The sequence below is a fragment of the Haliotis rubra genome, unplaced genomic scaffold (assembly GCF_003918875.1).
Source record: "Haliotis rubra isolate DU_JTF1 unplaced genomic scaffold, ASM391887v1 Scf1833, whole genome shotgun sequence".
Lineage (NCBI taxonomy): Eukaryota > Metazoa > Mollusca > Gastropoda > Lepetellida > Haliotidae > Haliotis > Haliotis rubra.
This window is the reverse complement of record NW_025765818.1, coordinates 1-15,113: the sequence shown is the minus strand read 5'-3', so window position 1 is coordinate 15,113 and position 15,113 is coordinate 1. Positions and strand designations below refer to the sequence as shown.

At 38.8% G+C, this 15,113-nt stretch overlaps 2 protein-coding genes across 2 annotated transcripts; one reads left to right on the top strand and one right to left on the bottom strand.

Moving 5' to 3' along the window:
- The first annotated feature begins 1,962 nt into the window (after positions 1-1,962).
- LOC124273733 (protein DGCR6-like) lies at positions 1,963-5,260 on the top strand. Its single transcript, XM_046709035.1, is given in 6 exon segments — positions 1,963-2,349; positions 2,794-2,943; positions 3,149-3,309; positions 3,646-3,752; positions 3,885-3,911; positions 3,913-5,260. Coding segments are annotated over 5 exon segments (597 nt in total). The 5' UTR covers positions 1,963-2,349; positions 2,794-2,830; the 3' UTR covers positions 4,102-5,260.
- Positions 5,261-7,696: 2,436 nt separating this feature from the next.
- Positions 7,697-11,791, bottom strand: LOC124273732 (glutathionyl-hydroquinone reductase YqjG-like). Its single transcript, XM_046709034.1, has 6 exons — positions 11,760-11,791; positions 11,577-11,670; positions 9,837-9,953; positions 9,434-9,550; positions 8,705-8,836; positions 7,697-8,151 (listed from the first exon to the last, which is right to left on the bottom strand). Exons 1-5 carry the CDS (start codon positions 11,789-11,791, stop codon positions 8,741-8,743), a joined length of 456 nt encoding a protein of 151 aa, XP_046564990.1. The 3' UTR covers positions 7,697-8,151; positions 8,705-8,740.
- Between the last annotated feature and the right edge of the window lie 3,322 nt (positions 11,792-15,113).

Genomic DNA, 15,113 nt, shown 5'->3' with positions numbered 1-15,113 from the left:
GTATGCAAGATTCACTTCAAAAACATAACGCCAGGTTAGACTTTGCAACTCTTGCTTCTGGTATCTAAAGCGTGACGTACGGGATCGGACACCACCAGAGGCAAATTTCGAAGTGAACTAAAAAGGCAAATAATGAATATAAGAAAAATATATTCACGGAAGACTCACAACATCATACAAGCCCTGCTGGCCCTTTATATATTTTCACACTACTGATATTGTAGTTTGTGGCCTGACGTTCACTTGTGCACGCCAGACGTCCTCCAGACGACATTTTCTTCTGCGCCATCTATTGAAGGGGAGATAACTACGAAACGTGCCGCTTAACGTGCAACCGTTCTAAAACGCGCGTGGTACCAGAATAAACAAATTCAAAGGCTGATTTGCATAGCACGTGACCGGACTTGTTTGGAAACAAACACGCATATTTGTAAATCAGAAAATACTCACCTAATGCAGAGACCATATACCGGTATATATTAATGCAAGCTTTTCTGTGCGCTTATCATATTGTTTTACATTTTTAAATAGATATTCGTCTACGACTGCAATACTCAGGTTTGACTTGATGTTAGGTGTATACATGGGACTTGACTCTGAAGGTGTGGGTTCGAATCCTGGATGGGACTCAACCCATCGAAATTACTAGAAACTGTACTTTAGATCTACTGCGAAAGTGTAATTCCAAGTATACCATTTTGAGAGTAAAAGTTGTATTATCTCTAGTGAAAAATTTATTTATTTAATCGTAAGGTCTGGCTCAAAAAGTGTTAGCATAATCATGCTCCGGAAAAACTTCATTTTCTTCTCTCAACAGATTATGTAAACATTCTTGATGGAGTTAGAGTGAAAATGTTTCTTTCGAGTGGTAACTAAGGTGACATATAGTTAGTCATTATCACTCTTGAACATTTTGTGTTCAATCACGAAACCTATCTTACGCCAATTTTCATCAAGCGTTTTGAGGCACGAATTTCGTCAGTATGGTAACGAGTATCGACGACAGTTCTTTCTTGCATTGGGGTATGTGTGCTGCGAATAGTCGAGAGAATCGACTTTTAAAAAACTTCCTTGTCATCGGTACTGGTCTATTGTGAGATTCTGTCAAAGTGAGTGAGTGAGTGAGTTGAGTTCTACGCCGCACTCGACAATATTCCAGCTATATGGCGGCGGTCTGTAAATAATCGAGTCTGGACCAGACAATCCAGTGATCAACAGCATGAACATCGATCTGCGCAATTGGGAACCGATGTGTCAACCAAGTCAGCGAGCCTGACCCCCGATCCTGTTAGTCGAATCTTACGGCAAGCATGGGTTGCCGAAGATCACTATATTCTAACACGGACCTCCACGGGTATTCTGTCTAAGAGCTGTGTTAGTCAAGCCTGACGCAATGTACCGACAGTATATACTCCCAAGTGTAGGTTAGTTTTCTTCTGGTCCATCTTCGGGTGCACTATTTATTTTAAAAAAAACCTGACCATTTTCACTCGGCTGTGGCGCAATTTTATCAAAAATGTCTGTGAATTGTTTTTGCAAGGGGATATTTCCTCTTTTATGTATTTATATACCGTGATTGTTTATCTTAATTGTTTAATTCTTTCAATGCAGTATCAAACAAGAATATGAAATCGGGGTATCATTTATAATATAACCAAAGTCCACTTGTAGTCACGACAGTAAGATGGGTGTGCACTAGTCTGTCTCACAGTCCCTGAACCACATTATTTTCCCTACTGCCAAGCCTCTCTGCAGTGCCAAAGCCCTAAATAAAGCAAGTCTAGATTTCCTGGTCTCCCTGGGGCTCCTTTTCAATTTAAATGGGCTTGTTTGTTACTATGAATATTATATATATTCAGAGACTAAGCTTTAGTCTAGGTTTTGCAAAGCTTCCAACTGCGTTTGAGTAGTATGTTACTGTCAGGAGTTTCGCGTAAAGCAGAGTTGCTTCCCTTTGTGAGTCTTTTCTTTGAACGCTTTCTCACAGGAAAACATAATTGATAATATATAAAACAAACTTAATACCGGCGCTCCAGCTACATTCACTTACTTGTAGTATATCTGTTCTTAACCTGAGCACATACCAATGCCAAAATGCCTATGGATTTATGCGAAGTGATGTAAAGTTACGATTGTTCAGTTTTCGATCGACAGTTGTGGACCATCGGTTTCGCCAATAAGTGATTGGTGACAGGACGTCATTAGCGTTATTCAGTACATGTGAAGCTAGAATATTTCGGAGAATCAGCCTGAAACATAACTTCTCTCACCCACAGGACAGGAGTTGGAGAACACGGTTGGAATTGCTGACATGTATCCTGTTGACAGTGTTGCCAGTATTGTATGATTGTATGATGTTTGATTATAAGCTTTAATTACTGATGTCACAACTATGTTCAAAATCAATATTTTACATATCTTAACGTTTACACAACATATGTGTTTTTGGTTGTGTGAAGTTTTGGAACATCCGACCTGCAGTGATGAATGTAGGATGTTTGGTCTAATAGAGATGTGTAAACAAACCTGATCTATAATTGACATTTTGTTTTTCCTCATCAATAACTGCATAGTGTGTATAACATGTGCTTTTGTTTTGATGTTTTATATTATTTCAATCTTACCTATGTCATATTATTATCTCTCAAAGTGCATATGCATGTTTATAACTGTATTTTCATCTGCAAACATGTTTACTGACATTTTATACATGTATGATCACATCTTCCATATTAAGGAGAGAGCCATTCTAAATGCTATTCAAAGAGACCATCTTCCATGTTACATTTGCAGCTTTTCTACACTGGTGAATATACTTGAATGCCGCACAATGAATGCAGGGGATGCTCAATCCAGTGATGATCAGTCCCTCAAAGAGCAGCGTCAGAAGAATCACTACCTCCTCAACAGTGAACTGCAGAGCATGGCTAGAGAACTGCCCATGTGAGACATGCTTCAATTACAGGAATATGTATTGTAACATTGATGAACCTTTTCTTGAATTTTAACTTTAATCAATATTTAGACCAGATATTATCTAGTTTCTTTCTTGTAGTAGCTAGTTTAATTTATGGGATATGATAGCCAGAAAACTACATGCGTATAACTGTGTTGTAAGAAGCACATTATAGTTTGAGAGTTGTTGTAGGAAGTTCCAACAGCGTCTGCCCTATGACCTGCTGTCTGGCCTGGCCAATGCCCTGCTGGATGGGACAGTGTTTGAGATTGTCCGGAGTCTGGAGGAAGTGCAGCATCTCGAAGAGAAGAGTCTCTTCAACCAGAGGTCAAAGCTCAACAGTGAACACAAGGGTAGGCGACTGTTCATAGCGTCATTGTACCTTGTAAAACCAATGGGAGAGAGGTGTGTGCCACAATTTGACTGACTGATAACCATTGTTCAATCGACTTTTCACTGGATTTGTTTTTTTCAAAATTTGTGTTGAACCTTACTTTTCAGACCTTCACCAAGAGCCATGAGCATGATATTTATGTGATTTTATTGATATTCATGTACACATTTCATGTCCTTTTGCTTACCCTCCCATTAAAAGGCATTGTTATGGGTGTCCTAAGACAGTAATACTTGTTGTGTACCAGAAAAATTCAAGAACCCCAGTTAATTCTGATTGTGACTGGTGTTTGAAGCTCAGCGTCACGAGATGCAGAAGAAACACAAAGAAATGCTGCAGTCTTGTCAGACCAAGCCCCACAACCTTCCACTGGTCCAGTCGCAGATCCAGAGGGAGCTGGAGGTCAGTACTTCTAGACTTTTCGGTGGTAGCCTGGAGGTAGAAAGGAAGGACAGTACTTAGCAAAATATTACTCTCCGTGGCAAAATACATAGTAGGTTTTAGTTTCTCAATCCTTGTATTGTTTCTATTCAGACAATGACCAAACGCTGTGGTTTTATAGGAGTTGAAGAAGAAGGACATGAAGGTCATCCTTGACCTTGACCAGAAGGTTATGGACCAACAGGTTATGTTGGAGAAGGCTGGAGTCCCAGGATTCTTCGTGACCAACAACCGTCAGGAGATCCGACTTCAGATGTACCTGCTTGAGTTCATCCTCAGACTCAGTCGGATGAATATTCCTCTGTGTTGAGACACTGATATCCCATTCTTGTTATTTAACTGGATCTGACCAGTAATGATCAGATCGATATATTGAGTGACCTGACTCGTGTCAAGGTGTAGCAAGACTGTGCAGCAAAACTGTGGATTGTTGCCTGTGGTGTCAACCATGGATTTGTCTTGCTAAGAGACTGTTATTTACAGGCAACCAGTATTATGCTGGAATATTGCAGACTGTCATGGTACAGAAATCCATTCACTGGTTGTGTTTGGAACTGAATGGAAGAAGATGTATATGCACATCTCTCTGCAGTATTCATCCTTTGACTCGCTTCGACAGCCATTTCCTGTGTTGAGGCCTGACTGAGGTTAACCACAAAAGCATTTACGTCTCTGGACAGTTTGCAGATGACAATACCATGAAAAAGCCATATCAGAATAAATGAGAGTCTTACTCATACTGTCAGTTCTTCAAAACCAATAATTCATCAAAGCCTGTATGAATAGGTATTGGGGAAAAGAATTACTGACAATCAAAGGGACGTACTGATGACAGATGTTGGTGTATTATGAACAGTATCTCTTTGTTTTTGTTAACACCACAATCAAAAGATGTTATAAGAAACCCAGTAAAGAGATGTTATTGAAGTCTGTAATAAAATGATACAGCACATTTGTAGTAAGCCATATCCTTGTGTATTGTGATCAGATGTTGATGCTCTGAATGAATATGCCCCGCCGTTATATATTGGAATATTGCTAAAAGCGGCATAAAACTCAACTCACTGACTGCCTGATTGAATGAATGAATATGTCTGGATTTGTGTTGAGTTGAGTGAGACTATGATGGGAATTCTGTTCTGGCAATGATCACACTTATAATGTATATCAGGGCCTGTACTACCGGTACTTGCCATGTGATGAAAATAGTTCAGTGCTGTGTTGGTGTAGAGGCAGTGTTGTCAAACATAACACTATCTGTGTGGAGGTGACGAAAATATTCAAATATGTGAACATGCAACAAGTGAGCTACAGTACTGTGGCCTTTGCTTGATATACTTCTGTTAAGTGTTTTAAGAACTTACTAAGAGGAATGAGTGGGTCTGACACATCATAGATGCCACAACATTATGATCAAACCAGTATCTATACTCACTTCTGTGGAAGGAATAAAAGTTTTCCATACTTGATGTATTTGTTGAATTTGATGCATATATTGCAGGTTGTTCTTTTCTGAGATTTAGACCCAAGTACATTGGACACCAGATGGAAACTACTATTCAGGCGACTGCACAAGAGAGTGACTAAAGATGCTTTGCCTTCTTGTGTTTCAAGACTACTTTTAGTCACCATGTAAGTTCGCTGTTCTGTTCAGGCCTCAATGTTCCCGGACCTGCGGCTCCGTGGTGTGGTGGTCCCTAAGGCTCAGCATTAATGGGTACAAGGACTGGTTGGCTCGAGTCAATAATGTGTCTGAGTGGGGTTTCGATCCCCAGTGACCGCTTAAGTCTGGGCTTCAGGAATGTTCCAGCTGTATGATGGCAGCTACTGAACAATTTCCTTGCCTTCCACTATGTTCATGTGTAAGCAATAAATATTGATCTCAATCAATTTCACACATCTCAGTCAATGTGCTTGTTGATCTGTCTTAAAAGACAAACATTGGTGCCAGTCAGAAGCCATTGTGCTGAAATAATTGGAAACTCCTTTTTAAACAGTTACCAACAGTTTTATACAACCTTCACAGAAATCAAAAACAAGTTATGAAAGGGAGGCAACTCTCAGAACAAAGGTAACGAAACGACATTCTCAAAAAAGAGCCTTTCTTAGCAGCCCCATTATACAGTTGTGCATATTTTATACATCCTGCCATTGTTTAATTCAAAGGAAATAACTGTTGTGTTTGAGTTTCCTTTGGTTAAGATTGACAATTCTGAATTGAGATAGTAAACAAATGAAGCCAACTAACTTTTAACAACATACCATCATTCAGATTGTGCTGTCAAAGGGTTCATCTTTGTATATAAGTCACAAAGGATTTTCACAATTTGATTTGTAAAATTAGAAAAACTAAATTTAAAGGCAAAGATTACTGTGACATTGTGTTTTTTCATTGGTGAATGAATTTTGGGATTATAACCAGAGAAAAGAGTGTGGTAAAATGGTCAAAGAAATGCAGCCACGCAGCTGTTTGAATTGGCCAAATTTGCAAGAAGCAAGACAAATTTGAAAAAATAAGAGAAAACACCTCGATTCATTAGTCTGGAACAAGTTAAACATGCCACCCATTAGAGTAACATGACAGATGGAGAGTTTATGGCTTTCAACAAACAATCCAGTCTTTGACCGTTCCCTTGGTGGCCAACCAATGGTAACAACCCCACAACACTGCAGGAACTCCGCCAAATCCTTCCTCACATATGAAAGGATTTTCTCCAGGACTTTTTTCCATGTTCGGTACTCAATGAGGTGAAGGTGCCAGGTCTGCATCAATGCACACGGTGGACACACTCGGTACCGACCATGTGAACATACTTGTGAACCCTTCTTGTGTGATGGCTCATTTGCTCATGCCAGCTGTGCTGTTCTTATGTACTTTTGATCATTCCCATCCCTTGAAATATTTGTTTTTGCGACAGTGAAAGTTTACACAATTTCTGTTAGTTGCTTGTGATTGCGTGTTACAGTAACTTTGGCCTTTGAGTATAAATGTTTATTTGAACATGATGTCAATCAGAGAAGTGGACAGCTAGTCATGCAGTTGGACCACACTCCGGCACAGCGGTGACTTAACATAACATCACTGCCACAGGCTAATTTGCATATCACGTGACCGGACTTTTCTCTTGTTTGTAATAAGAAGAGACTGGATTCCCGAAATCTTTTCGGCGCTCTCTTCATAATGTTTTACATTGTTACATATATATTCTTCCACAACTGCGACAGTTAGGTCTATGACAGTACATATTTAGATATCAAACTGGCTGCATCATTTGCTCTCAGTCGGCTTCGATGTAGACAACTTATGTAAACAAAGGATCGCTACGCAAATCAAAATATTGTTACAAGTTTTTGGATATTTTCTCAGTGAAACTAATTCATTCTATTAAAGAATTTTAGTTAGATGTGTAGACTCGTCAAAAATAAAAGAGTAAAAGAATTCTGTACATTATATTGAATGGACAGTGCAAGATGTGACGAATCGTCACATTTTTCTGGCCTGTGGCAGAGGTACTATGCTGGCTTGCCGCGTGGAACTCGGGGTAGGAGAGTGGCAGTCGGACCTGGTCACGGAAGAAAATGTTTCACCCCATGCTCTCATATGTATCCTGATACTGAGATTCAGATCCACACAGAAAACATGTTTTATAAGAATAACTGTTTGAGCTGAACCTGATGCAGATGATAGTGAAGTTTCTCTCAGACTCTATCATCTTTATTCAACTCTTGACTGTTGAACAATTGGGTTGAAGCTTTTCTATAACAACATTAGATCAGTATATTCCTGTGAAGACTTCTGTGGTTCGCTTGTCTTGTTGATCGACCTTATCTTAATGTAATCAAGATAGCTTACAAATGCACAGATACTAAAAATATTTAGTGTAAAATAAGACATGGATTCACAGTATGTTGAAATGTGTTTATTTTGAAAGGCAGTTGATGTTTTTTGTAACCACTTGGCTTCTTACAGTTAATCTGTTAAGAAGAACCATATATATGTAATTTAAAACAACACAAAACAAACAACAAATATATATAAATTTAAAACAACGAAAAAAGCTACAAAAACAAAGTGTTTCATTTGTAGCATCCTAGTATCAGAGTGTTGAATATATAAATGTGTCCATACAATTGCTTGATTTGTATGTAAAAAATATATAAAACTAACTAATATGCAAAATATAATCTCCATTATGTGTGAAGTAAGTTTGCTCCTTCACAGAGTATATTAGTATATCAGTATATATGAACTGAATGGAGTATTGTGAATGAGAACAAATTCAGTGCTGTTATCCCTTTGTGAGAATGCTAGGCTGATTGTGTCAAATCAGTCTGAGTGTAGTGTCTGTCAAACATCAGGCCCCGATTTCTAGAAACAAACTTAAGTTTTTACTCAAATTTCAAACTGAGTTTAAAAATTTCAAACGGCTGAATTTTTAACTCAACTGCATTTTTTAAATAAAAAAGAGCCCAAACAACTTAAGAAATCTATCCACCAAACTCAAATTGTCTACTAAGTTTGAGTTTAATATTGATTTCAGTTTATTCTGGGAAATGCATTTTCCTGCGTTTTCTCAAATTTGAGTAAAAACTCAGACTTAAGTCAAAACTCAGCCTTAAGTTTGTTTCGAGAAATCGGGGCCAGGCCCCGATTTCTCGAAACAAACTTAAGTTTTTACTCAAACTGAGTTTGACTATTTGAAACAGCTGAATTTTAACTCAGCTGCATTTTTAAAATGCAAAAAGCCCAAACAACTTCAGTATTCTATTCACCAAACTTAAATTATCTACTATGTTTGAATTAAATATCGATTTCAGCTCATTCTGGGAAATGCATTTTCTCAAATTTGAGTAAAAACTCTAACTTAAGTCAAAACTCAGACTTAAGTTTGTTTCGAGAAATCGGGGCCTGGATTGTGTTGTGTTCCCTTTATGGAACATCTGACATCCTACGCTGATAGTTTGGCTCTGCCGTGGGGCGCTGTGAAGTCTGGGCTTGGACCAACAGGAACAATGCCAAAGGGATTGATAGTCTTGTGGCTTTTCTGAAAACAAAATATATCAGATAGAAGTTTTTTCTACTTGTTGTTGTTATGGTTACAGTGACACCGTGTTAAGAATGTCAACTCGTAAATTGTATTGTGGTGGGTGCAATTATTTACTTCCATGGCATATTCAACCTTTACTATAAAGAACAATCACATACTATTCAATCAGACAATGAAAAAAAGTTTAAAGCAAGTTGTTCATACCCTTACATGTTACAACTTCCTATATGCAGGGTCCTTCCACTGATGTCAAGTGGTCGCCTAGATCACCCAATGATGTAGCAACACAGGGATGTTATAGTTTACAGAACACTTGTCATACCATTCACTAAAGCAGTTTTCGACCTGACTCTAACTTTACCCTACCGGTTACACGGTATATCTTATGGGTATACCTTACTGTTGTTTTCTCCAGATCATGTGGATATATCTTACAGGTGTGCTGTACAGGTAGAGGTATCCCATGGTTATACAGGTGTACTGCTATGAGTAAACTGTACCTATGTGCTGTACAGGTGTATTCTACAGGCATCTTATGGGTATATCTTAAAGGCGTACTGTGCAGGTAATCTATGGGAATACAGGTGTACTTACGTAGTAGTGCTTCATGATGTGCTCCATGTCAACAGTGGCTGCCACCCCAGGGAGCTGATACATGTCACGGGTGTATCCCCACAGGTTGGGGTAGTTCATAATCTGACGTCGGTTACACTGAAACACAGTCAACAGTTTTGTTTCACTTACAGGTGTACAGATCTGCACAAATGAGTTTTTTCCCCCCAATTCTTGCTTTTTATGTCAGTTACTGGTTACTAATTTCAGTTTCAGATTCAAAATCGTTTGACTTGTCAAAAAACACTTTCATTCCTGAAACTAGAAGTTTTTATGCGTATTATGAGATGAATTTTCATTTGTTTCAGTATTGCGTGTCTCTTAAGTAAATGAACAAACATTAAGTTGGTTTTGAACTTATTCATATTGACAGGTAAATCTTTACCTTGAAATGCGTGTGGTAGACATTGTCAAACCTGACAAGGGTTGTGAACAGTCTGATGTCTGCCTCCGTGACCTGACTCCCTGTCAAGTAGCGCTGTTTGCTGAGAATCTCTTCAGCCTGACACACAAAGTAAATCCATGTTAGAGAATCAGTCTTACGATCATCCATGTTAGAGAATCAGTCTTACGATCATACATGTTAGAGAATCAGTCTAACGATCATCCATGTTAGAGAATCAGTCTAACGATCATCGATGTTAGAGAATCAGGCTTAAGATCATCCATGTTAGAGAATCAGTCTAACGATCATCCATGTTAGAGAATCAGTCTAACGATCATCCATGTTAGAGAATCAGTCTTACAATCATCCATGTTAGAGAATCAGTCTTATGATCATCCATGTTAGAGAATCAGTCTTATGATCATCCATGTTAGAGAATCAGTCTTACGATCATCCATGTTAGAGAATCAGTCTTATCTTACAATCATCCATGTTAGAGAATCAGACGAATCAAGTCTTCTTACCATCCATGTTAGAGAATCAGTCTTACGATCATCCATGTTTGAGAATCAGTCTTAGAGAATCAGTCTATCCATGTTATCATCCATGTTAGAGAATCAATCTTACAATCATCCATGTTAGAGAATCAGGCTTAAGATCATCCATGTTAGAGAATCAGTCTAACGATCATCCATGTTAGAGAATCAGTCGAACGATCATCCATGTTAGAGAATCAGTCTTACGATCATCCATGTTAGAGAATCAATCTTAGAAATCATCCATGTTAGAGAATCAGGCTTAAGATCATCCATGTTAGAGAATCAGTCTTACGATCATCCATGTTAGAGAATCAGTCTTACAATCATCCATGTTAGAGAATCAGTCTTACGATCATCCATGTTTGAGAATCAGTCTTACGATCATCCATGTTAGAGAATCAATCTTACAATCATCCATGTTAGAGAATCAGGCTTAAGATCATCCATGTTAGAGAATCAGTCTTACGATCATCCATGTTTGAGAATCAGTCTTACGATCATCCATGTTAGAGAATCAGTCTTACGATCATCCATGTTTGAGAATCAGTCTTACGATCATCCATGTTAGAGAATCAATCTTACAATCATCCATGTTAGAGAATCAGTCTTACGATCATCCATGTTAGAGAATCAGTCTTACGATCATCCATGTTTGAGAATCAGTCTTACGATCATCCATGTTAGAGAATCAATCTTACAATCATCGATGTTAGAGAATCAGGCTTAAGATCATCCATGTTAGAGAATCAGTCTTACGATCATCCATGTTAGAGAATCAGTCTTACGATCATCCATGTTAGAGAATCAGTCTTACGATCATCGATGTTAGAGAATCAGTCTTACGATCATACATGTTAGAGAATCAGTCTTACGATCATCCATGTTTGAGAATCAGTCTTACGATCATCCATGTTAGAGAATCAATCTTACAATCATCCATGTTAGAGAATCAGTCTTACGATCATCCATGTTAGAGAATCAATCTTATGATCATCCATGTTAGAGAATCAGTCTTATGATCATCCATGTTAGAGAATCAGTCTTACGATCATCCATGTTAGAGAATCAGTCTTATGATCATCCATGTTAGAGAATCAGTCTTATCAGTCTTACATCATCCATGTTAGAGAATCAGTCTTATGATCATCCATGTTAGACAATCTGGGGCTCTTTCCACTATGTACTTGTGGGTTTATCTTACGTGGTCAAGTCCCTGGAACAGTCCTATGATGGCGCTGTCGTATGCCTCTTGGCTCTGGGCAAACCCACAGCGGTAGACGCCATTGTTGATCTGGCTGCAACATAGAATAGGTCAGAGGTCATAACAGTGAAATTGGTATCTGACCCACTTAGAAACTTGCAGCCATGTTTCTTTAGTACTCACCACTTCCGAATACTGACACCTGTAAGAATCATTTCGAAGCTCACACACATTTCATTTACATGACTGGTTTCAATGTAATTTCAAAAGGAGTGAGTGAGCGAAGTTTAGTTTTACCGCTTTAAGCAATATTCCAGAAATCATGGCAGGGAACACCAGAATGGGCTTCACACATTGTACCCATGTGTGGAATCGAACCCGGTCTTCAGCTTGACGAGCTTAATGCTTAACCACTAGGCTACCCCACTGCCCCAATTTCAGAAGGAAGGCTACCACTGACTTAGTAAACCTCCTGCCTGCTATACAAGCTCTAGTATTGTTTGCCTGGACACTGTCTTCCATTAACTGGTCAATACAAGATTCATTGTGGAATATACTTGGGTTTAGCCCATGGCCTGTACAGTTTGAAACATTGAACATGGCTTTTCTTGTCAGACATCATGCTTATCTCACTGAGTGGACCCAAGGTCAATACTTGGTGATTATCCTATAAGTACGACAGGTGGAAATGCCAACGTTTAACCCTGACACATTGTGAGCAAGAAAACCAACTTTAATATAGTATGTATTTTCTGACTGATTAAGTTTCCAGATTAGCTTGCAGGTTTCACTACAATGGAAAGTATATGAGACCTACACAACTGTGACTTCCATCTTATAACTCTCCTGTGATACAGGCAGACTGAATGTCTGTACATGTAATTAAACCTACGTATCAGTCATGGTGTACAGAGTGGGTGTGTTTAATACTGTTTTAAGAGGATCGGTTATATGACAGTGTGGCAGGTAACTTGCTGTTGAAGGAATACCTTAAGTGATACAGGTATTTATCACGTTGTTGAAACCCAGGTAACTTGCTGTTGAAGGAATACCTTAAGTGATACAGGTATTTATCATGTTGTTGAAACCCATGAGTAAAGACAGAGACCAAATAGTGAATTATCATATGGTCTCTGGTAAAGGATAATGGCTGACAAACAAAGTACAGTCAAGCACTGTTGAGTCGAACTCTGATAACTTGATATCTCGGTTGTCTCGATATAACATCTCGGTCCTGTCAAAATCCTTCATAATTTATCATTATTCAAGCTCTTTTAACTTGATACGGAGGTCTCGATATTTTGGATATCTCGATATAATTTCATGGTCCCAACAAGCAAAATTACCCTTTTAACTTGATATTTGCAAAGAAACTCGATATTTTCCTTCCTTTCATGGACAAGTATCAGTACCTCTGAATTGAGGTTGTTTCCACACGTTTACACATGGTGCGGCATGAATCAAAGGGATGCGATAAATTGTAAACTAATTAGGGCTAATTGAGTTGAAGGTGTCACTTGCTTGTTATTTAATAAGGATCAAGTAACAAGGAATTAATTAGGAAGTACTCACTGTTACGACTAAACACTACTGATAACGGATAATACATGTACAGTGGAAACCTGATAAGTAAAATTTCAAGGGACTCGCCAAAATTGTTTACTTATCAGGTATTTTACTTATCCAAACTTATAAAACCTGCAAATGACAACCATATGCATGTATATTTATACACATGTAACAATGAACAACTTATCAGGGCTGGCCTCCAGTTGTCAGTGTATTGTCAACTGCTTGACGCCAGCGAGCTGTAAGTAGGATGTTTGTTTGACTGGAGACTGACATGACTGCCCCTCATGTCGCATTATGTGGTGATTGCTAATTTAGTTATCCAGTCTCTTTTGTTAAGTAATTTACTTCCAGGGACCGTGAGAAGACGTTTAGTTAAGCGGTATTGTTTACTTATCCGAGTTTAGTTAACCGGACTCTAATAGTGATTATTAATGAAGAAATTTTCCGGGACTAAAGAAAAGTGTTTACTTATCAGGCTAGCTATTCTCGAAACTTCGTAAGTCCTACGAACTTCTTAAGCCCATTCTTAACACATTGGCTACGATCAAAGTTAAGAATTCTTAGGGCTACGAATGTTTCGAGAATAAGGGCCCAGGTCTGTTTAGTTACGCGGTCTTTACTTAGGCGGTTTCCACTGTAGTTTTGAATCAAAACATACTGAGAATCCAATGAGGGTTTTGTGCAACTGTAACATGACCTGTATTGTGTGTGATCGCGATCCCTGTGAGTAAAAAGGTATATACAAATAAATATACATGAAAGCTACTTTCTACTTTTTGTTTTCTTTCAGTGATATGTGATGATATGCCCTGGTCGGATGTCTCAAAGTTCGAATAATTCGATATTTTTTCTTGGTCCCATGAATATCGAGACAATGGAGCTCGAATGTATCATTATCCGGGAGATTCTGGGAATCGTCCCACGGTCACTGGATCCTTGATTTATACAGTGCTTCTCTTCACAGCTCGTGTAGTCACTGTCGATTAACAAACTTCGGATAGTAAACAATACCGCTTAATATCTTCTCCGGTCTGAAATACTTAACAAGACAGACGTGCTGGTCACCGCATATGCGACATGGTGCAGTCATCGATCTCCAGTCGACAAACATCTACCCACAGCTTTCCGGCTGGCGTCGAAAACAGTTGACAATAAGTTGTTCGTTGTTACGTATTAACGCAAATATACGTGCGCTATGATTGTCATTGCAGGTTTTCACTGAAGTTTGAATGAAAATGAAGTAGTCAATTTTACTTATCGAATTTCCGCTGTACGCTCTTATCGTTATCGTGGTGTTTAATTAACGGTACTTCTAATTCGCTTCGTTACCCGATCGCTTATTAAATAAACGAAGCAGAAGTGAGCGCAGCTTCAACTCAATTAACCCGGTCAGTTTACGGTTTATCTCCCTTTCGATTCATGCGCTTGCGCAATATTTAAGCGATGTGAGCTTCGAAGACGATACTTGTCCGTAAGGAGAAGGAAAATATCGGACTGCAATGTAGTAAAGGGTAATTTTAACTGTTGGACCGTGAAAACCATAATAGAATTAATCAATAAACATATCGAGACCAAAGAGCGAATAATGATTTTGACGGGGCGGATATATAGGACAACGAATGTATCGGGGACCGAACTCGGCAATTGCTTGACTTTGTACTTTGTTCGTCGTATACTTTGCCGAGACATATGACGAATCCCCGATGCTGTCTTTGGCATGACAAATGCATCGCTAATTCGACTTCGCTTCGGCTGGCTGAAATTACTGGCTTTAATAATGTTCGCTTCGGCAACGAAGTTACTAACCTCGTCTCAAACGGTGATGGCTACGCCCATACCACCATGATAACGGCGGGTTTAATTGTACGGGCATTCAGTCTGTATCACGGAAGTGGAGTCACGGTTATTGACGGGTCTCATATACGTTAATGATGAACGAAAGCTGTCGAAGGCAATCGGTGGCTT

Coding starts and splice junctions, on each gene's coding strand:
- LOC124273732 (XM_046709034.1), bottom strand. CDS start 11,791: ATGATTCTTACAGGTGTCAGTATTCGGAAGTG. Junction 9,954..11,576: donor TGTTCCAGGGACTTGACCAC/GTAAGATAAACC, acceptor TTTGTGTGTCAG/GCTGAAGAGATTCTCAGCAA. Junction 8,837..9,433: donor ACATCATGAAGCACTACTAC/GTAAGTACACCT, acceptor TTTTGTTTTCAG/AAAAGCCACAAGACTATCAA.